The following is a 23,121-nucleotide window of genomic DNA, read 5'->3' as shown; positions in this document are numbered from 1 at the left end:
ATAAATTTTATTGACCCCACCTTACCATTTTATCACATTAATTAAGTATTTCGAAAACGACCCAACTATATTCGTCTTTGTCCTAGTCTACCGGGTTTTCTTTACTGAACACAGACTGACAATATTACTTCGTTAGAAATTATATGTATTAATGCGACCAGAGAATTGACACTGGTCTGAGCTATCTTTTTATTAGAGCAACTAACATTAATGAAGTTTCATCGTTTAATTTTTATTTTTTCTCACCAAAGACATCAACACAAGTCAAATACTCTCTACTCTTCCCGTTTCTTTCGTCCAAGAAAGAAACACTCTTCATGAATTCTTCATCATTATTTCCAAAATGAAAAAGACGCTTTTTGACATCAAAATGACTCCGGAAAATGTACATTGTTATTCTTCCAATCGAAAGGACACCTAAACAATTTCTCTCTGCACGTTAAAACAGCGAGAAAACCACGTATTTCATTATGGAAGTAAAAAAGTCCGTGAATTCAAGACTTTTTTCAGACAATATTAGAACGAAGTGGTAAAGTACTTTCAGCCCATGTGTTTGGTTTAGAAAGCACGAATTCCCATAATTTCACCTCTTCATCACGACAATCATCCCAGGACTCGTTACCAGTCCCCATGCCTATACGTACACAGCCCAAAAAGACATTGGACAACAAGTGGTTGTCCCATACTGTCAGCTCCAACACTTTATGTTTCAGATCTTCAATTGTTAGATTGTCATAAGAGAATTTATGATTCCATGTTGGATTTAAGTTGCGTTTCTTAACTGGCGTTTTCCGTTTGCTTGTCTTGGAAGGATCCGGCAGAAGGCAACTGAAAAAAGAGTGAAAAACGGTCACTGATTTGTGTTCTCAGAAGAGAGTCTTCATCATCAGAAGTAATATCAAATGAATGAAACACAACACAATCCTATCTTAATGGGAGTTAATGCCATATTTTGTACAAACCATTTGCAAAACGGATCTGAAAATCCATCTGCGTTCTTTCCAGGAAGATTTCTGGCTTCGACAACTTTAACGTGAAGTTTGCCGTTTTCATTACTCTTTTTTCGTTTTTTCTCTTCCTTTGTGAACATAAGGGCAACGACCAACTGTCCTGTTAAAGTGCTTTCACCATCTTCCTTAGGTCCCTGTTTGTAAATATAGAGAGCTTTTTAATTTACTTAAATCTACGGACAGAGACCTTTGCCTATAAAATTTTATCTTTTACAGTCAATTTAGTTTATATTGTAACTTTTCATAAAAGGTTTTGTAAAGTGCGTTAAAGTGCCAATAAAAACAAAAATTTGCCGCAAATTTACACACACAATCATATTATACAACAAGTTGACGCTTGAAACTGTAAAACTATTTTCGAAAGTCTAATGTGTTCAATGAAAATATAATTTAAAAAATTTTAGTTTCGTACCCACTTTAACAGGCCAAAATATTGATTGCGTTTTCAATAGTAAGCTATACATAATATAGCTATCGGAATCTTCACAGTGAAAATAAATGACAACAAGACAAAGTGTAGCATTCACAACGTCGTTTTGAAACGCTGTGTCGTACATTCTAAATCTATCTTGTATAAAAAAGATACTATGACCAAATCTTTAAGGCTTACCGCTTGCAATAATGGATACCAATGAGACTTAACTTCGCTGCCAGGAAAGTCCGATAGAGGTAGCCTTACTTCTCCAAGAAAACCATTTCTTCCAAAGCGATCATAATGCCACACGGTTACCCAAAGTGTGCGTCGTAACAACTCTATCGTTCCGATCTCAAACTAAGAGCAAAACAAAACACAAACAGGGAAGGTGGTTATGAATGAACAACAAAGAACGAGAACAGTCTTTACACTACATCAAATATAAACTAAGATAACATGTTTCAGTGTAGGTAGTGATGAATGAACAACAGAGAACGAGAACTGTCTTTACACTACATAAAAAAAACTAAGATAACGTGTGTCACTGTACGTAGAGAAGAATGAACAACAGAGAACGAGAACAGTCTTAACACTACATAAAATATAAACTAAGATAACGTGTGTCAGTGTAGATAGAGATGAATGAACAACAGAAAACGAGAATATTCTTTATACTGCATCAAATATAAACTAAGATAACATGTTTCAGTGTAGGTAGTGACGAATGAACAATAGAGAACGAGAAAAGTCTTTACACTACCCAAAATATATAAACTAAGATAACGTGTGTCAGTGTAGTAAGTGATGAATGAACAACAGAGAACGAGAACAGTTTTTTACACTAACTAAAATTAAACTAAGATAATGTTTGTGAATAAAGACCAAGAACTAAACCTTGCTTTACCAATAATTCTTCGTTGAATTCTGGATGCAGTGTTTCATGCTTTGTCTTCGTTTTTCGTTTACCCTGTCGACTTTTATCTGGCAATAGAAAAACTTTGACATACCTGAAAACGAAAACAAGCGTTGATTAAGATGAAATGCATATTTTTGACATCTATGTATTTTTCAAGAGCTAAATTGTTCTTGATTAAAGACTACTGTTCATTCGATAACACATACTTAAAAATAAAAGGAACTTTCGATAAAAGGGAAGACAAAAGCCTGGAATACATTCATGTACAATAAAATAATGACCTGAATACTTTTTCACTTCATAAAAGATAGAAAGTAGTTCCATGTTTTTGGTTTACAGATATAATGTATCCTCCACTTTTTCGAAAGAAAACACGACATAAAAAACATATATCTGTTACACTTGATAGATTTTCGTGCATGTATAGAATCACGCAAGAGGATCTGTAATTGCCTGTTTAAAACGTGCAGCTGGCTGCTATGTTAAAACAATTAATCCATATCATATATATATATATATACATATTCCTCGTACTTATAAAAAACAAAGCGGTTTAAGCAACATGATAAAATACGACGTACGGGTTGCTTGTATTCTTCGATTCATCCATGGCAAGCAATCCTCGCGCTTCGAATATTTTGACTTTAAAATTTCCTTTGTAATACATATAACTTAGCATGATGTCACCGCTTACGGCGTGGCTGCCACTGACATCGTCCATGCTATAGACGCTCGTTTGACTCCCCTAGAAATGATGACAAGATAGCGATGTAGAGATGTACTACTCTTGCTGTTGTACGCTTGACATCAGCAAACAGAAAATTTCTTTTCAAAATTTACGAGCAACCTGGAATATAAAGTGGTGACGAAAACTATCTTATTATGACTTCCGCTGTTGCGATCCTTACCACACACAAACAAAACCTCAAGCTGAGGACAATTTGTGCCCACGCAAAACAATATTAAAATATTTACAAGCGCACGTGAACGGTGAACCCTGGGACTAAGGTTGACATCACTCTCAAAAATTTTCCATGTTATCTATGTTATCTATATCAATATAGTTGGGAGAGGGGGGGGGAGAGTTACGGCAATCCACCATAGTAAAAATAAAGAATTAACTCTTACCTTCCAAGACTCGTCGACACTCAACGTACTACCACTACGCAAACTCTGTAAAATATCAAAATAAGAATCATTCTCTTTCGTTAATACCAACAATCTTCAATGACGACTCCTAAATATACAATTATCCGACAGGATAAACACTCTTGTAACTCACGTTGGTTTCCAAACTGCGCCTTCGAAGAAAATCTGATGCATTTGAACCCACACGCAATCGTGAATCACGTGACGATAGTACGCTCGCGTCCGAAAAACGCCGAATGGAAGTCTGGGATTCGTCCGTAACGTCAATGTGCTGTTGCTCTCCCGTGGATCCATTTCCAGAACTGATCTCCCCGTGCAAACTGATATCTGGAGTGGAAACGGAGGTAAAAGAAGCGGATAATGGACGCAAGTATTTAGGACATTGGATTTTACGAGCGGATAAAACGGGGCTACGGGATGGCGAAGATGTTCCCTAAACAAGAAAAATATAAGCAATTCATCTCAAAATTAGCAAAAGTGAACGACACAAAAAGGACAACGAACTGATACCCTGTTTTTGGAAGTTTGAGCTGCCAGTTCAGCTAGGGTCATCTTATTTTCCTTTGATGGCTGCGTTTGACCAGGCAAAGATTTGGTAAATTTTTCTTGATTCAACCTCATTGCAGCGTCAATTTTCGATTCTCTTGGGCTGTAGTATTCATCATGACGTACCAAATGATCGTCATGTGACTCCACTTCACGTGACTCCGCTGACTAAGAAATATTGATGGCAATTACAAAATGGCATCGTCTTCATGTGCTATTGGTGGCATGGTAACTGACGTGTATATGAAACTGAATTACGCATCCACGTATAAATTATACAGCTAACATTGAAGTTCAAAGAGATATCGGTCCCAACATATCAATCACTTTTCGCGTTTCATCTCATTTGTGAGCCAGTTCATCCTGCGTCAATTTTAACACGAGATGCGTCATCCAGTATAACATATACATGTCAGTGGGTATAGAAGAAATTCAACGGTTGTAAAATTCAAATCTTGAGAATAGGATATGATTTGGCAAGAACGGGTTTCATGGATAGGTACACATACGGATATGACGGGGTTGGCAAACGCGAATGTTTAACAGTAACGATAAAGAAGGAAGGTATTTGATTAACTTCTCAAAAATTACATGAACAATTTACAACCATGTAACTGGTCAATAATTATGGTCTAAGAATAAAGTTATGGAATATTGCAGTTGCATACATTCAATTTAAAAAGAAAAAACAGAGAACGGATATATTTCATAAAATATTGAATATCAAGCAGACTTACATGACCATTTTGCTTCGCTTCCACGATGTTTTCGTCAAGTTCGGTATCAAAGGAAATCACATTGGAACTAAATAAGACATAACAGAGATATGAAAATACATGCATAAGAACATTTCTCAGTCAATGTACTGCTTTGAAGTCTTCATATAATCATCGTGCAGTGTTCGATAATATTAAATATTAACTACATAGAATATGTATTGCACAGCACGCCGAGAGTAAATTGCTTCTAAAGCTCAAAATTAGCCACAAAGAAACAATATCAGAAAATTTAGGTGCACAAAGAAACAATAGTTAGATTAGTTATTTTCACAGACAGCAAACAAATTGAAGTAGGCATGCTCACAATGAGGAATTAACATCGAAAACAACGTGGATTACAACAAAATAGGAAAATTAAAGACGGCAACAGAGAGAGGTAAGTTTTTCAATCAAAGTGACTGTTTTCACGCATAACAAGTTACAAAGTTATATTGTATAACACTATATGAAAGTGTTTTATTCATACTATATTTTCGAACTAATCTATATGAACTTTGTTCTGGATTACTTGAAAATTACATTGAGGCAATCTGACATAATTTAATCAAAGGTTGAGTATCTGGTGTCTTTTTAATACACACTTCTTCCTGTCTGTAGCGTAGCCTAGCTTCTAGCTTTTTTTTAAACTTGTATTCTTCGTCTGACATTCCGTGGTAAGGTGAAGATGTAGAATAGTAAACAGAATGGTGTACTAAGTTCTCTTCCTGTTCTTCAACAATTTCCGCGTCTCTGTTTTCTTCTTTTGTTTTCATGTAAGCCTAAATAAGTTGAGGTTGAGAAATTGTCAAAGTGCACACATAGATTCAACAAGATTTGGTACAAATTTGCCTTGAAAAACGTAATTCGACTTGTATCGATTCCGTATATTATGTTCTTAGTTTTGAAAAAGGTTTTACGGAGGAAGGTTTTTACAGTAACCCAACGTGGTACTTGTCTTTTTAACTCGTCATTGATATCTGTCAATGAACAATCCGTATCCGTATTCACTTGTTTTGATAAAACTTTCTTCATGCAACTTCACCGAATAAGCACCTGTACGATATGTTTGTAAAAGTAGATCGTCCAAGTTGATGTTGAGTGACGTATTGACAGCTTTAGCGGTAGTCATCTTCAGAGTCAAGTGAGGAAGTGAGGAAGATGTATACCGCTGAGGTTGTCAAAACGTCAGTTAACATCAACACTCACAGTCCTTCTCAGGACTCAACTAATCTGGACAATCTACATCTACAAACATCTAACTCTACTTCAGAGTCCAAACTATTTACTATTTAACTTGTTAAATATCTTATCTAGACATTACGCAAAAAGAAAGTCCCCCCTTGACAAATCATACTTGATAAATCAATGAATCTTAGCAAGTATCTAAAAGGCCAAATGCGATTACATTGCTTCTACATAAGCGGGTATAATCTTCAAACTGCTTCGCAAAATAACGGTTACCAAAAAATATGTTGCTATAAATATTGAGTAAAACTCATTGTACCAATTTTCAATGCTAATATTGAATTCGAGTATTTTTAAATTCAGGTGACGTCATTCTTCACATGTCAGTTAACAAATCAGTGATGTAAGTAATGATGTGTTATCTGGGATTCATTAATTAAGAAATTATAGCAGTATGTTTTTTAGGGGAACCTTCTTTTTGTGCAATGTTTACATTGGTTAAGGCGCTTTACGTCGAAACTTCTATTAACGACTATTTTCACGTACTTTACGAGTGCTCCATTCTTCGGCCAACTCTTGTAAAGTCTTCTTTTTCTCAGGGAATGTTTCATCCAACTGAGCAGGTAAGCAATTCGCAACTGCTACGATTTCTGACATTGCGTCTTCCATTCGTGCTTTGAAGGTTTCTGGTTCGTCCGACTCCGATGTATCAACTATGTTATTGTCGATCCCCATTTGACCACCATTATCCATTCTATTTCCTTTTCTGTTGAAACATTCGGAATGAAAGGAATTGTCGAAACGTTCTGGAGATAAATGTCCATAGGCAGTGGACGTACAAGGTTCCTTATCGTCAGAGAGTCGTTCCAACGGAGATGAAAATGTTACCAAATCATCCTGCAAGTGAAGAAATGTATGAATAATGAAGCTTTGAATTTTTGTCAGGACAATTGTCGAGGAGGAGGTAGATTTACTTGAATGAAGTTGTAACGCACACTAGATAAAATAAATAACTTCGGAAAAAAGGATTTTCTCTTCATGAAATTCAGTTCCATAAACTCGGCTAATTGGGACAAATAGTTTTACGTAAACACCTCCTTAGATTTTGCAAATCCTGTTTTTCATATAATTGCGCGTCTTTCATCGCCGATGCGGTCGTGTCACCTTCACAACGATAAATGTCCAAATCATGTTTTCAGACTATGCACATACATGTATTATAGAGAAAAAGTGACCGCGTTATCTTAATAAGTACTTTAAATACGGTTATCTAAGATGTACATCAACATTTTACTAGCTATAAAGTCGCTCTTATGTTCCGAACAATACAAATAAATATGAAACGTTCAACAGGCCTATTTTTACAAAAACAAGTAGTTTTCATAGTAGATTAACGAGTTCTCATTGAATTTGTTATTGGTTGTTTTAATTAATGATGAATTCTTCAGGGAATTTTATGAATTAAAAGTACGTGATCAACCTGATAAAATATACATGTCTGACAATTCCAGACATTAATAATTTACAGACGATTTGAATAGCAAATTCTCTAGTTTTTTTTTATGGATATGCATGTCTAACATGCCATGGTCAGAACTTAACCAGTAACAGGAAAACATGACGATTATCTGCACAGACACGAAGGACTAGTTTACCAAAACAGCATTTTGAAAACTCAGTGAAATTTTGTAATTAATTTAATAAGAAAATACGAGCAGTTGTGGCGACCTCCAGTAGCTTTGAACAATCAGTGTATACACAATACACAATTTCATCCGACAAAATCAGAGTAGCGTGACTTAAGTCGTAGTTTGATAAAGTGTATCTTTACTTGCCTTGCTCCTACTAAATGCTGGATTTGAAAACGAATTTGAATGATCAAGAATGCACGGAAATGACTCTTCAATGACGAAGGCTTCAGAGCTGAAGGATAACACTCGTTTCTTGTTTCCTGGTCTTAATACTGGATTGCCTCGCATATCTCCCGTTACAACACGAAATATGTCCATCCCTAGATAACTAAGGATATTGAAACATCCATGTGGATAGTACATATACAATCACAGACACATTTAAGTGAAGTAGAAAATGACGTATAGTTATATGTCGCACTCTCGATAGAAGATACAATCAAAATGAATAATAAAAAACCATACCTCGTAAGTCCTATTGAAGAACTCTTGCGTTTACAGGTCAAGAAAAATATCTAGAACAAGCGACCAAGAAAGCAAAATACTAAAGATGTAGAAAAACTGTGTAACGCGTGGAACACAAACGAAGTGAAACACTTGTTCGAAATGTCAAAGAAAACCAAACAACATACCTTACTTAAGCAAACAACACGCTGTATAGTGTTGAAAAAGAACAGTGATTCTAATGAATGCCAAGTCTTGCGTCGCCCGACTAACAAGTCTTCGTACAAACTACGTCTTTTAGATGTACAACAAATTCCCCCCGTGGGGATTTTTACAATCAAAATTATAGAAAATCACAATGGCCGGACTTGCAGATTTGCCGAATGTGTTAGTTTGCCATCAAAACGATAAATTGCGATTTATACAATGCGATGAACTCCAAAAGACAAAAACTGCTCCACACAACACACATTTATCAAAACGTAATTTAGAATATATTTCTTTAGACAAAACCTACAAAATTATTGTCAATAATGATAAGGATAAAGTTAAAAACTACGGATGTAAGAGTGATGTAAACGAAACCTTACAAAAAATAGCTTCGAGGAGCGACTTTAACATACCAGTTAATAGCGGGGGAGCAATTTGATTAAAAAAAAAACCCCACTAAACTGAGTGGCCTCCACGAATTATTATTTTAGCGCCCAATGATTCAATGATATCTATGCATAAACAAACGTCCAATAAAATTTGACAGACGTTCCCTCTAGCACACAATGATCAATTACAGATATCTATAAATGAACACCATTACCATCACCTGATATTCCCTTTCATTCCCAAATTTTCAATCATAGATATCGATAAATGAACGTCATTACTATAATTTAACGTTCCCTTTGAGTCTCAATTATTCAATCATAGATATCTATAAATGGACATCCGTGAACATCACCCAACGTTCCCTTATACTACCAATTATTCAATCATGGATATCTATAAATCGACATCCATGAACATCACCCAACGTTCCCTTGTACTACCAATTATTCAATCATAGATATCTATAAATGGACATCCATGAACATCACCCAACGTTCCCTTATACTACCAATTATTCAATCATGGATATCTATAAATGGACATCCATGAACATCACCCAACGTTCCCTTGTACTACCAATTATTCAATCATAGATATCTATAAATGGACATCCATGAACATCACCCAACGTTCCCTTATACTACCAATTATTCAATCATGGATATCTATAAATCGACATCCATGAACATCACCCAACGTTCCCTTATACTACCAACTATTCAATCACATGTATGTATAAATGAACGCCATTTTCATCGCCAGATGTTCCCTTCACACTCATGGATTCAGTTATAGATATCTATAAATGACATAAATTTCGTATATTAAGCTTACTTATTTTTGCCCATGTGATCACGTAAGGTCAAAGAAATTTCATTCCATTCGTTTTGATTATTCAACATTTTATTCCACGCCGCCTGCTCCTCCGATGATGCATCATCCCATTCCTGGATCCCAGCTCCCAAACCTAAACGCACTCCACCAAGAAACTCATTACTGGATCCACGATCAAAATCCCACACGGTCAGTTCTAGGACCCTGTCCATCAGCTCTTCGTGAGTGAGGTTGTCATAAATGAAATGGTAGTTCCATTTTGGATTCAGACTTTTCTTCACAACGCTCGTTTTTTGTTTAGTTTTCTTACTTTTGTCTGGTAGCAAGTAACTGGAACAATATGAGCTGTGTTAACACTATTTTTTTCCAATGTACGTACAAGATACGTGAGAAATCTATACATTAATCATTGATCTGTACACAAGAAGCAATAATGACAATTTGCCGTGTAAACGAGAATATAATCATTGGCTAACCTTTTGCAAAACGGATCTGAAAACCCATTGGAATCCTTCGCAATCAGATCCCTTGCTTCGATAATCTTTACATGAAGTTCTCCCTTTTCCTCTTTCTTCTTCTTTTTCTTCTTCTTCTTCGAGTTGTCGACTACGGCTGATGGTGGTACATACTTCAGGGCAACGACGATCTCTCCGTTGAAGGAGAATTGAACATCTTCCGACTGCTGTAAATTATGAGCGAAAGAATAAATTGAAAACTTTCTGCCTCAAGTGTTTCACACGAGCTAATTTCCCCTAATCGATTTTTGCGTGAAATCAAGCGCACTCTCACCCGCTCGCAAAGACTTCGCCACATAGGATCTGGATCTTCAAGATTGAATCCAGAACTCTGATATTCATCAATGGAAAGAACAACTTCGCCAAGGAAATCGTTGTGACCAAATCTATCGTTGTTCCAGACAGCTAGCCACAACGTCCTTTGCAGGAGTTCGTCATATCTAATCCGGTACTGAAAAATACAACGAAGATAAAGTTTGCACAAACGATGCCATCTTCTAGCTGATTACTTCATACCAATGACTCAGAACACAGTCAGTTTTGCCATCTTTAAAGATGGCAGCTTGCCTCACTCGTATCTATAAAATTTTGGCGGAGTCGGATATGTAGTAGATTGCGTTTTAGATCACTGCTTCATATCATCCAACGAAGATACGTATTCTCTATCGCAGAAGCAACCTATTCCCTATCGGGCGATAAACCTAACTACTCCCACGTCTTGTATATCAACAATATATTTATTATATCAACTTGCGACAAAAATTAAAGATGGATTAAAACAACGTACAATTTGGTAGAAACCGTAAAAGAGCGTGATTATAGGCAACACGCGAGATTTCGTTGTCAAATTTTTCCAAGATGTTACAACAGAGTTTCAGTAGATTGTGTATCACAATTATATAAAAAGACATAGCAACAGCGGTAACGATAAGGAGACGTTGAGTGTAGCTACAAGACTGCGCACTGTTTTTTTTTGACGTCAACTCACCGTGAGTATTTCGTCAAAGATAGGGTTGATGGTCTTCTTTATGATCTTTGATTTTCTCTTTCCGTCGCGACTGCGGTCGGGTAACAAGTAAGTCTTAACGTAGCTAAAAATAAGGCAAGAAACGCTCAAATAAGAAAAAAGGAGAAGGAGAGGGCAAACAAAATGAAAAAAAAAGAGAAAAAAAGAAGAGCAAGACTTCATAGAAAAACAAGAAAAACATTAGCGAACTTGGAAGTTAGAGAGAGCAGCTCCCAGTGAATACACTATAGTGAAGGGTTTGAGTCGGATAAAACGGGTTATAATTCATTTCCATATAATTCCACATATTCCATCTACTAAACGAGACATGAAGTATTGCTTTATTTTTGGTATTCACGGAATTAGTGTCATAATGGATCTAAATCTTACGACCATATGGCTACATTATATATAATCTACTTTGTCAATATGATGGTAACTAAACGGATACTCACTGATTATTACTTTAGTTTTGGTATCAAAGACAGTAGAGTCATCATGAACTTAAATGTTATAGCTATTGTATATGTAATCTATTTTCTCAATTTCATGATAACTGGACGGATACTCACGGATCTGATATATTATGCTTCTTATCAACGGCCGCTATATCACGCGCTTGATGGACCTGAATCTGAAATTCTTGACCCTGATGATCGTATTTCATGCCAAACAGGATCTCGCCACTCACTGGATATTTTCCATACACCTCACCCCCGGCGTTGCTGTAGTAACTCATAATACTTTCACGACTCCCCTGCAGAGGACACAAGTTTATGTCAAATTATCAGATGGGACGTAAGAAATGAGAGAATCTCACACAGAAGTTATTTGTCAAGAAGTTGATGTGGTGGGGGTGGGTGGGTTGGTGCAGAGAGAGGGGCAGGGTGGCAGAGCCAGCTCCGGAGCAGCAAGTTTTGTGGGTGAGATTATTGCGAATTTTTATAATAATCAAAAAGGATAGCGTGCGTTCAAAAACAAAGAATAAACAGATAAAGGTTCGCACATGATATATAATAACACCAAAATACGATAGTGAAGATGGAAATAAGTCGAGGACACAAAGAATCAAGGTAATATCAAAGTAATATCCAGCCACGACGCGCATTTGTAAACGACAACTTGTCGAGGCTTGAGGCAATAACTGGTTTTTACAAAGGCTACAAGTAAGTTGGCGAGAGTTAAAAAGGTTTACAAGTAAGATGGCGAGAGTTACAATGGTTACAACTAAGATGGAGAGAGTTACAAAAGTTACAAGTAAGATGGCGAGAGTTACAAATGTTACTTATAAGATGGCAAGAGTTACTAAGGTTACAAGTAAGATGGCGAGAGTTACAAATGTTACTTATAAGATGGCAAGAGTTACTAAGGTTACAAATAAGATGGCGAGAGTTACTAAGGTTACAAGTAAGATGACGAGAGTTACAAAGATTACACACAAGATGGCGAGAGTTCCAAAGGTTACAAGTACGATGGCGAATTTCAAAGCCAATGTTATGAACTTACTAGACTCAACTGATCCTTCAGCGGTCTATTTCCAAGACCTATTCCATATCTCTTAAACGAAACATCCATGTCTTCCTCATAATCATCGATTGATGCATGAGCATGATCTAATTTCTCCTCGGGAGGTTTGCTTGTAATAATGATAGGCGCTTTTTCCTAAAACAATAAAACAAAAAACTTGGCGCTGGTTTCGACATTACATCGAGGCTCAAGGAATATTTAATCACTAACATCCTCAAAAACATGCGTTTAGTTTGCAATAACATGGTTGCGGAGGGAATAATCAGACTTAGACTCTTCCGTTTTACAATAATTTTATCAATTTTTCAGTTCACTGATTTAAATTTTGACAACCATTGATGGTGTGCAAAGCGTATATTGTTTATGGTCAGCGATGGAATGAAGCAGCAGTTCACCCAGCTATTTTGAATTCAGTTTTTGAATTGGTTCATTGAACCTGTGTATGAATTTTCTTTGCAAAAAGGATGTCGCAGTCAAACAAAGAGAACTTTTGACTTGGTGAACTAGCCCTCGAAGTAGTGTGGCTTCAAAGGACTTGGAAAAGACATCGTGCTATTAACCCTTATCGTTTAGTAGAGTTGAAAACGATTCTGCGGTGAGTAAATGAAGATGCAAGCTGACGCTATTCCTACATGACGAGAACAAAATGTGGAAACAAGGCAAGGCGTACTTGTTTCAATATTGACAAGGGATATTTAGTACTTAATACCCATCGTCGCTATAATTAAGGGAAATACGTCAGCAAACGTCCCTGTAACTACAAAAGGTCCCATGGCAACCATGTTAATTATACAAATAATTACAGAAATACAGCAAATGTTTTCAGCCAGTATTTCAAACATATCCACTCGTCCAATAAAACTTCATGGGGGTACACTCGGACGTATCAATATAACAAAATTTACAATTCGTAATAAATATCAGTGAAGAGCTTCCGCGGCAGGCTTTTTGCCAAGACTGATCTTAAAGTTGATTACCTGAAACAAATGCGCAACGTACTTTTACAGCACAATTCTTACATCTGTTGTGTAAGAAACAACTGTAGTGAGTTCGCACGAATAAGTTCATCGTCTTGACTCGTGTTCATTCTCGTTGTAAATACAAATAGCAAATACAAACAGCCAACGAACTTTAAGTAGAAAAAAACGTTTACCTCTTTCGTACTTTTATGCCGATAGCAACAGCAACACATCAACGAAAAAGGCAATTTCTTGCTGTGAAGTGTTGGTTGAGCGCGTTCACATTGCTGAGCCCCGAGAGGAAACGTGTGGTAATCCATGTGGAAGAAATAATAGTCCACAACATTTCGAATTATCGATTCATTTTTTTACAAAAAACAGTTTGTTCAACTGTGGTTGTTTTATGAGAAAACATCCTCGCTTATTACAACGATACAGGACAGCGATAGAGATAGGATCGCAACGTCAAGAACTAGAGAAGTCTTTATGATAAGTGTATCGTATTTTTTAGACAGCGTCTATGGGTATTAATGCCATCAATTTGAGGGTTTGTTTGCATGACAATGGCAAATGCTCGAAAACGCACGCTTGAATAATTTTGATGAAGAAAAAATGACCTCCGATAAAGAAAACTTTCAAGAGGCTCTGGAAATCAGTGGCGTGTCCTGAGAAGTCAGAATACATTACAGCAACTCATTTGAAATTCAAAACATCGCTTCAAAAATAACAACCACGTTGGTTAGAAAATTTTTAGCCAAAAAATTGTTAAAATCACGACAATGTATTCTGATTTACCCAGTGACGGAGGAACATTGATAATTAGGACGGGGGGGGCTATATTCATATATTCGTATGTTATAATCCGTAAACACAATTGATTTCAATAGAAGCTAATAATGTAAATATGCATATATGAATAATAGCCCCCAATTATTAATGTTCCACCGCCCTTGGATTTACCATCGACCATCACTTCTTGAAATCGTGTTCAAATACCAGCTTTAAATAATGCATATTTTTATAAAACTGGTCTCAGGGTTATTCATCACAAAATTACAACAGAAAAATATCAAAAGGTTCGCTTGGAAAATGGACAGTTTGCCTCACGTGATAATCCTATGATTAAGTAACATTACAAGCCCAAGAGCACAGACATTTTCATAAACATTACGTCACTAATCAATAGACCATAAAATAGCAACCCTTGCAGGGATCCCTCAATGTACTTCACCCCCAATCCCCTACCGAGAAAAATGTGCACAACACTATAACAAAGATGCAAATGGTCCAGGTTAGTGGAGCCCTGAGAAGGTTGACTGACGTTTCGACAACCTTGTTCTCAAGGGCTCCGCTAACCTGGACAATCCATACATCAACAAACATGCAACGATCAGTGAAGACGCTAGAACGTTCATATATCATATATAATTGTGCCCAACTGATTTTTTCGAATGCCAATTCACAGGACATCAGTCGGGCACAACTGAATATACAATACACCCTCCTCCCATTAGGTTTCTAGCACCTGGTAGCAACATTCCTGTGTTTAAACCATTCATTTAACTATAACCACAGTATAGAAACAAAGAGTAGTCCCACTTCACTGTACAACTTAGTCCTGTGATTACTGGCTGCGGCTAGCCACCTCAATGCGCTGCTATTGGTCAGCAAATGCAATTTCCTGGTTGCCGCTATCCTAATCACATGCGTAACAAGATATGCGCTGCACAAAAAACTCCTATCGAGTGGGACTACTGTTTGTGTCTATATTGTGACTACAACAAGGAGTTAGAAAACCAAACTTTGCAATTCTACTTACCGAAAACTTTATTGTTCTATCTTGGTGAGGTGAAGATGATGCTTCCACGCCTGAAATTGAAGGTGTTTGTTTAACGTTAAAGTTTACATTTGAACCCACGTATCCCGAATCGTTGAGTGTTTTCGAATCCATGTCGGTATGGGCAACTCCTTTATATTGCAAACGATCGGCTGATCTCTCATCGTCTGAACCATCAAACTGAGTGTTCTCTTTCCCTGTATTATGATTAACAACAGCAAATGATTCTGAGAATTTCTCTAAAGCCATTATTCTCATCTCGCATGAATCTTCACCTTTCTCTGCGTTTTCGCTCTCATTTGGATCGTTCACAATGACCTCGTCAGCTTCCTTATCAAACTCTGAATATTTTTGATTTCCGAGATCCAAACTTCGTTGATCGACATCGATCGCCAGCCCTTCTTTGCTAACGTCTTGTAATCGATCAGGAGTATTCATTTCCAACTCAGAAGAATCTTCGGGCTCTAGAAATGAATGAGATTTCGATGTTCAGTTGTTGATATCAAATTCAGAAAGTGCTACAATGTTATGCTAGCATTTGCATCAGCCAACCATAATTTCCGATTGACCGTAGATAACTGTAGCCACATCACTTGTTATTCTCGTGTCATTTACAGGTATCTGGCAGTCATTTCTCCCAAAACACTATTTAACACAAGGCATTACCTGAGTGGACATTTCTTGAGATCATAAAATGGGCATTATTCGTGGTGAAATCTTCAATATTCTCATGGTCGTTCAACATGGTCTCCTCCGAAGTATTCTCTCTCACTGATACTGGAATACTTTTTCCCAAATGTACCCTAGAATTTTCCATGAGCTTGTCATCTGTTTTCAACTGACTCAAATGCACCACGGTTTCACTGGATTCATATCCCAACAGGGTTGCCATATCGTCAGTTAGTTCTTTTTTCTTCCAAACTTTACTAGGTTCATGATACACAACGGTTGAAATGTTTTCAGCTGGTTCTTTATATTGTACATCTTCGTTGGATTCATAATACACCTGGACAGGCATGTAGTCGGCTAGCTCTCTATTCTCACTGTCTTCATTGGGCTCATAATCTACTTGGACTGGCATGTAGTCGGCTAGCTCACTATTCTCCCTATCTTCACTGGGTTCATGATCTATCAGGGCTTCTTTATTTTCCCCACTTTCACTGGATTCATAACTCACTTGGGTTGCCATGTCGTCATTTGGTTCTTTTTTCTTCCAAACTTTAATAGGTTCATGATACACAACGGTTGCTATGTTGTCAGCTGGTTCTTTATATTGCATATCTTCATTGGGTTCAAAATCTACTTGGACGGGCATGTAGTCGGCTAGCTCTCTATTCTCCCAGTCTTCACTGAATTCAAGATCCACCTGGGCTGCCATGTCATCGGCCGTTTCTTTGTTCTTCTTATCTTCATTGGCATCTACATCGAAAAAAGCATCGTTTTCAGTATGTGCATCGTTTTTCATGTCATTAAGATGGTTTGAGGTCATCTGTGGATATAATGAGATAGTAATAAAGGAAGAATTATCTTCCACCCTCTTCTCAGAAAACTCGTCATTCACTGAGGACTCTTTTGTATTTTCCAAGCTACCAACATTAAGGAAAGACAAAGAATCGTTTCCAGTCTCTAAACTAAGACTAACATCCTTCTGATCATCGGCTATTTCCATTTCTGTTTCGAATATTTTCTGTTCTTGTGAAAACTCTTTATTATTCACGTGCACAGGACAAGTCTCCCCGTCGGTTGTAGTACTTTTACCTTGAAGCATTGTGGGTAGGTTATCCTTTGAACCTGTATTGGATTTGTGTTCAACACTTTGAACAAAATTATCGAAATCATCCTTGTCTCCCATAGCCCTAAAATCATTCTCAAAGTCAGAATGTTCCTCAAGATTTTCATGCCACGATGATACATCGTCTTCTATTTCAAGACTGCGACTGTTTTCGAGAATATGTTCCATTTCCTCCTCCTCAACATTATTTTCTGGAACAAGATCTACTTCTTCTCGATCAAATTTACTTTCTGGAACAAGCTCTACTTCCTCTTGACCAAATTCATTTTCTGGAACAAGCTCTACTTCCTCTTGACCAAATTCATTTTCTGGAACAAGCTCTACTTCCTCTTGACCGAATTCATTTTTTGGAACAAGCTCTACTTCCTCTTGATCAAATTCATTTTTTGGAACAAGCTCTACTTCCTCTTGACCAAATTCATTTTTGGAACAAGCTCTACTTCCTCTTCATCAAATTCATTTTCTGGAACAAGCTCTACTTCCTCTTCATCAAATTTACTTTCTGGAACAAGCTCTACTTCCTCTTGATCAAGTTCATTTTCTGGAACAAGCTCTACTTCCTCTTGATCAAATTCATTTTCTGAAACAAGCTCTACTTCCTCTTGACCAAATTTGTATTCAGGAACATGCTCTACTTCCTCTTGATCAAATTTGTATTCAGGAACATGCTCTACTTCCTCTTGACCAAATTCATTTTCTGGAACAAGCTCTACTTCCTCTTGATCAAATTTGTATTCAGGAACATGGTCTACTTCCTCTTGACCAAATTCATTTTCTTGAACAAGCTCTACTTCCTCTTGATCAAATTTGTATTCAGGAACATGCTCTACTTCCTCTTGATCAAATTCATTTTCTGGAACAAGCTCTACTTCCTCTTGATCAACTTTATGTTCTGGAACAAGCTCTACTTCCTCTTGATCAAATTTGTATTCAGGAACATGCTCTACTTCCTCTTGACCAAATTCATTTTCTGGAACAAGCTCTACTTCCTCTTGATTAAATTTGTATTCAGGAACATGCTCTACTTCCTCTTGACCAAATTCGCTTTCTGGAACAAGCTCTACTTCCTCTTGATTAAATTTGTATTCAGGAACATGCTCTACTTCCTCTTGACCAAATTCATTTTCTGGAACAAGCTCTACTTCCTCTTGATCAAATTTGTATTCAGGAACATGGTCTACTTCCTCTTGATCAAATTCATTTTCTGGAACAAGCTCTACTTCCTCTTGATCAAATTCATTTTCTGGAACAAGCTCCACTTCCTCTTGATCAAATTCATTTTCTGGAACAAGCTCTACTTCCTCTTGATCAACTTTATGTTCAGGAACATGTTCCATTTCCTCCTCATCAAACTTATTTTCGGGAACATGCTCCATTTCCTCCTCTTCAACTTTATTTTCCGGAACATGCTCCATTTCCTCCACATTTAACTTATTTTGATAACTCTCCAAGCTATTAACATTCTGTTCAAACAAATGATCGTCAACATCGAAATCCTTTAAACTTTCCTTGTGTTGTTGAAGTGTTGTGACATTTCTTGATTTGTCTTTAACATTTGGATATTCATTCTCTAATGACATGTTTGGCTGTTTCATCACCAATTCCTCGGAGCTAGACCGACGGATTGAGTGTGAGAATTGTTGTTCATTATCATGTAGAAGATCGTTAGTACTACCAAACAAACGTCTTTTACCAGGAATTTCAAACTTTGGAGCGGACACATAAGCCATATCTTCATCTTTACTTAACCTGCCAGAAAATCTGGGAACATTTACATTAACCCCCTTCATCTTCATATAACTCTCGATGTTCCCCGTTGTCCTCTCTTGTCCACCTGGTTTCTTGTCGTCAGCTTTTGAATTACTGTTCTTGCCAACCGCAGCACTATCGTCATTCTCGCTATCGGTAAAAGACCTTCGATGTACACCAATGTTACCTTTTTTCTGTCCTATCCTCATCTCGGGCAAGGGAGTGGAGTACTCGGTATACGAGACAAATATTTCATCATGATCAGAATCCAAACTCTCACTAGTGTCCGACCCACCTAACGTCAGAAAAAAGGTCAGAAAACATCTTCGCACTTTAGTTTATTAATTTTGTGCCTTTTTACAACTATTACGAGTAAGTTTTTATAAAACATTGCCGTTTACAAAAATTTCAACATTTCTATTCATACGTAAGTTTAAATTGGTCGGACTTGTAGTGAGAGCTTTGGATAGTACAAAATATTCCGTGGTGCCTCTTGCACGATGCTTGGATGAGAAATATGTTTACAATCGATTGAAAAGATCTTTTTGAACGCAGATAGCTATTATTCTAAGTGCAAAATCAATAGTTTACAACGTCGATTCAAAGATGATAACAGAGAGAAAGAAGGAAAGCTCTTTCGTCAAAAGAAACAAACTTGTTTAATGTTCGAAGTAAGGCGCTATCCATTGGATAGAATTAACCTGGCGTTGTGCAAAAAGCCTCAAAATTCCTCTATAATGAGGTATTCTATGTCGTAAATATATTTATGTTAATATAATTTGTACTAGATTAAAATAATGGTGATTTATAGTGCGACAATAATCCCCAATTTACAAAGTTATAGTTCAGTATGTACTTTAACATTGAAGTAATATAACAGTACAAACCTTTTGAATTTGTTTCGTCAGACACTGCGCTTTGATCCACACTTTCGTCTTCACTGTCGAATTCACTTTCATCCTCTGATTCATCCATATCAATGATTGTTTTGTTTTGAAATTTATGTCTATTGTCATCATCTTTGATGTATGAATTTCCTGGAATATAATGATTAAAAAAAACGTTCTCTTTAATAAGATGCAATAAAACTCTTGAATGTCACATAACTTTCATCACCTCATCAGTAAAGGAAATTAATCAACTCATATCACCCTTAATAGTAAAGCAAGTTATAAAACTTTTACTACCCTCTACAGTAAAGCAAGTTATACAAATCTTACTACCCTCTACAGTAAAGCAAGTTATACAAATCTTACTACCCTCTATAATAAAGCAAGTTATACAAATCTTACTACCCTCTACAATAAAGCAAGTTATACAAATCTTACTACCCTCTACAATAAAGCAAGTTATAAAACTTTTACTACCCTCTACAATAAAGCAAGTTATACAAATCTTACTACCCTCTACAATAAAGCAAGTTATACAAATCTTACTACCCTCTACAGTAAAGCAAGTTATACAAATCTTACTACCCTCTACAATAAAGCAAGTTATAAAACTTTTACTACCTACTACAGTAAAGCAAGTTATACAAATCTTACTACCCTCTACAGTAAAGCAAGTTATACAAATCTTACTACCCTCTACAATAAAGCAAGTTATAAAACTTTTACTACCCTCTACAGTAAAGCAAGTTATAAAACGTTTACTGCCCTCTACAGTAAAGCAAGTTATACAAATCTTACTACCCTCTACAGTAAAGCAAGTTATAAAACTTTTACTGCCCTCTACAGTAAAGCAAGTTATACAAATCTTACTACCCTCTACAGTAAAGCAAGTTATAAACTTTTACTACCCTCTACAGTAAAGCAAGTTATACAAATCTTACTACCCTCTACAGTAAAGCAAGTTATACAAATCTTACTACCCTCTACAGTAAAGCAAGTTATACAAATCTTACTACCCTCTACATTAAAGTAAGTTACACAACTCTAACTAGCCCTAACAGTAAAGCAAGTTACACAACTCTAACTACCCCCAACAGTAAAGCAAGTTATACAAATCTTACTACCCCCAACAGTAAAGAAAGTTATACAACTCTTACCATGAAAAATTTAAAAAATTATACACACACGACTTTTGTCAGGCAAAGCAACCTTTCTCCCTCCTCCGAAACTTGACACCCAAATTAAGTCCCCTCAGTAAAAACTGCTAGCCAATAAAGTAATAATAATAACAGCATTTCAAAACACAGACCTTTGTAAGGTTGGGTCTCGTTGTTAGGGTAACGTCGTAAAGACTGACGGACCAACGTACTCCCAAATAGACTGCCCTTTTTCTGTTTATGACCTTGGAAAAACCAAGCACCAGACTGTGCCTTCACTTCTCTGAAATGGAAAAATGTATTGTTTTTATTTGGATCTTATTCAATAACAACGTAGTCTGTGCTCATAAAGGAACCGCAGCTCAGCAGAGCATTTTTGTTCTGTTAGAAAAGATGAATAGCGTATAAAATGTCTTTGTCAAAGGTTAAACCGTAGGGAACCACCTTCCTCCCTGCGCCTCCTACTAAAAACAATTTTACGTCATAGTGCAAGATGAAACTTTTTAAAAATATTTTGACGTCAAGAATTTGTTTAAAGTGACATTAAAATTTTAAGAATAGGGCGGAATATTAACATCCCCAAGAAATGACGTCTTTAAAAAATGACGAAATGGAAATGCATGTACTTTGTGTGTATCTTCAAATCAACACGTCTAGCTATGTCTAATTTCAAAACTTTGAAACATTTAATACACGATAAGTCATAAATATCTGTCGCTCCGCTACGTAATTGACTCCACATAAAATATCAATTCAGAGAGAAAAAATTTCGTTAACTCTATCGCAATAACAATACTAAACCAATGTTAATAATAACTCTATACGAGCGCGTTGCCATCGAAGATCGAATGTTTACAAAAATATTCAATAGTGGATTAGTGAATCCCCGCGGAGTGGCCGGTATTTAATTTTAATCTGTGTTATAATCTTTGACAGTGTAATAACAAAAATATCAGAAGGCGCCACTATCATGAAATTAAATATATTTATCGGCGAAAAGGCGATCAACGCCAGCAAAGAAAGTATCTCTTAACTCTTATCATAATCGATAAAGAGATACAAATATTTCAGGGGAAATACTTTTGTCGCAACATTTGTTCAATTACGCTTTAATAAATTCTCACCGCACAAATGCCACAAAAGTTTGAAATTATTGTATTTATATATGAAAGCAGTATGCGGTTTGTGTTATCTTTGCGTAAATGTTTAATGACTACAAAGTGTTTAAAAGTTCCACGACTATTCATTATATCTGTGAAATGTTACCTGACTCTGTGACATAAAGTGCATATCCACCCATCTTCGGCATTTGGTACACGGCAAGAGTTGCAAATTTTTAGTTGACATCTAGGACAATAAGCTCCGCGATTGAAAATTATCCCGAAGTACGTCTGACACCTGGCGCAGTACTTTTCATTTCGTGTTTGAATTTCTTCTTCGGGCAAACCATTCTCCTTCAAATCGTTCAAGTCTTTCCTCAAAGAACTATCGAGAAAAGTTTACACGCAACTTAATACATATAGAGTTCGACTTTAAATACACACAAACACATGCCAATACGTATTACATTTGAAAGAATGTTCATATCTTCATTTAAAGTATTACAATTATCGAGGAAGGGGGAACCGAAAAAGTCAGTAATTTGTTTATGAAAACTTCTTACCCAACGCGTTGCTGTTCGGACTGTCGTAATACAGCGTCTTTGTTAAGTACGCTGTTGATCAAATCTCTCTCATTTTCGGTTAGGAAGCTTAGATCCAACAAAACGTCTTGGGACATTGTTACGACAGTTTCTCAACTGCTTCTAAGAGAACTACATATTAATGAAAATGACACATCGAATAGTAAGATTTTGATATTACACAGGTTTCGAACACATTTTTCAAGTGCCTGCATCACTGACCACCGTAAACATGCTGTTGAAAAGTCATGTTTATGCAAAATTAATTGCTTTTATAATTTTTTGAATACATAATAGGGGAAACATAAAAGTTTCTTTAAAAAAAAACATTTCCACACCACAAATTTACGTATGCCGGGTAAAAGAACAAGGAAAAAATTCCCAGCCCGGGAGACGTACACTCGGCATATGTGACTTATACCAATCAATTCTTTTTGATCTCAACAGTTCGCAAATA

General features: G+C 36.5%; 2 protein-coding genes and 1 long non-coding RNA gene across 6 annotated transcripts; 1 reads left to right on the top strand and 2 right to left on the bottom strand.

Annotated features, from left to right (window-relative positions):
- Positions 1-124: 124 nt before the first annotated feature.
- Positions 125-23,094, bottom strand: LOC124441803 (synaptotagmin-like protein 4). 3 transcript variants are annotated; one of them, XM_046992268.1, is made up of 22 exons: positions 22,647-23,094; positions 22,250-22,468; positions 21,136-21,266; positions 19,824-19,973; positions 19,124-19,231; positions 16,062-16,814; positions 15,378-15,859; positions 12,579-12,734; positions 11,645-11,829; positions 11,055-11,157; positions 10,341-10,517; positions 10,028-10,233; positions 9,552-9,881; positions 4,774-4,840; positions 4,001-4,204; positions 3,624-3,923; positions 3,470-3,514; positions 2,923-3,086; positions 2,330-2,432; positions 1,621-1,782; positions 963-1,144; positions 125-828 (listed from the first exon to the last, which is right to left on the bottom strand). In XM_046992268.1, the coding sequence occupies exons 1-22, from the start codon at positions 22,760-22,762 to the stop codon at positions 507-509; spliced, it is 4,665 nt and encodes a 1,554-aa protein (XP_046848224.1). In that variant the 5' UTR covers positions 22,763-23,094; the 3' UTR covers positions 125-506. The 3 variants fall into 3 exon arrangements, with proteins under 3 accessions (XP_046848224.1, XP_046848225.1, XP_046848226.1); XM_046992269.1 differs by lacking the exon at positions 19,124-19,231; XM_046992270.1 differs by lacking the exons at positions 16,062-16,814; positions 19,124-19,231.
- Positions 1,997-2,164, top strand: LOC124441814. The gene is made up of 2 exons (XR_006947000.1): positions 1,997-2,043; positions 2,121-2,164. It is a non-coding gene; the product is annotated as an uncharacterized LOC124441814 (long non-coding RNA).
- On the bottom strand, positions 5,193-9,506 carry LOC124441810. Of its 2 annotated transcripts, none has more exons than XM_046992280.1 (5): positions 8,303-9,506; positions 8,136-8,185; positions 7,815-7,998; positions 6,526-6,876; positions 5,193-5,573 (listed from the first exon to the last, which is right to left on the bottom strand). In XM_046992280.1, exons 3-5 carry the CDS (start codon positions 7,986-7,988, stop codon positions 5,331-5,333), a joined length of 768 nt encoding a protein of 255 aa, XP_046848236.1. In that variant the 5' UTR covers positions 7,989-7,998; positions 8,136-8,185; positions 8,303-9,506; the 3' UTR covers positions 5,193-5,330. The 2 variants fall into 2 exon arrangements, with proteins under 2 accessions (XP_046848236.1, XP_046848235.1); XM_046992279.1 differs by having other exon boundaries at positions 7,815-7,990.
- Positions 23,095-23,121: the final 27 nt, after the last annotated feature.

The sequence above is a fragment of the Xenia sp. Carnegie-2017 genome, unplaced genomic scaffold (genome assembly GCF_021976095.1).
Source record: "Xenia sp. Carnegie-2017 unplaced genomic scaffold, XeniaSp_v1 HiC_scaffold_20, whole genome shotgun sequence".
Taxonomy (NCBI): domain Eukaryota; kingdom Metazoa; phylum Cnidaria; class Anthozoa; order Malacalcyonacea; family Xeniidae; genus Xenia; species Xenia sp. Carnegie-2017.
Note: the sequence above shows the minus strand (reverse complement) of the source record. Positions and strands in the feature narration are given on the sequence as shown.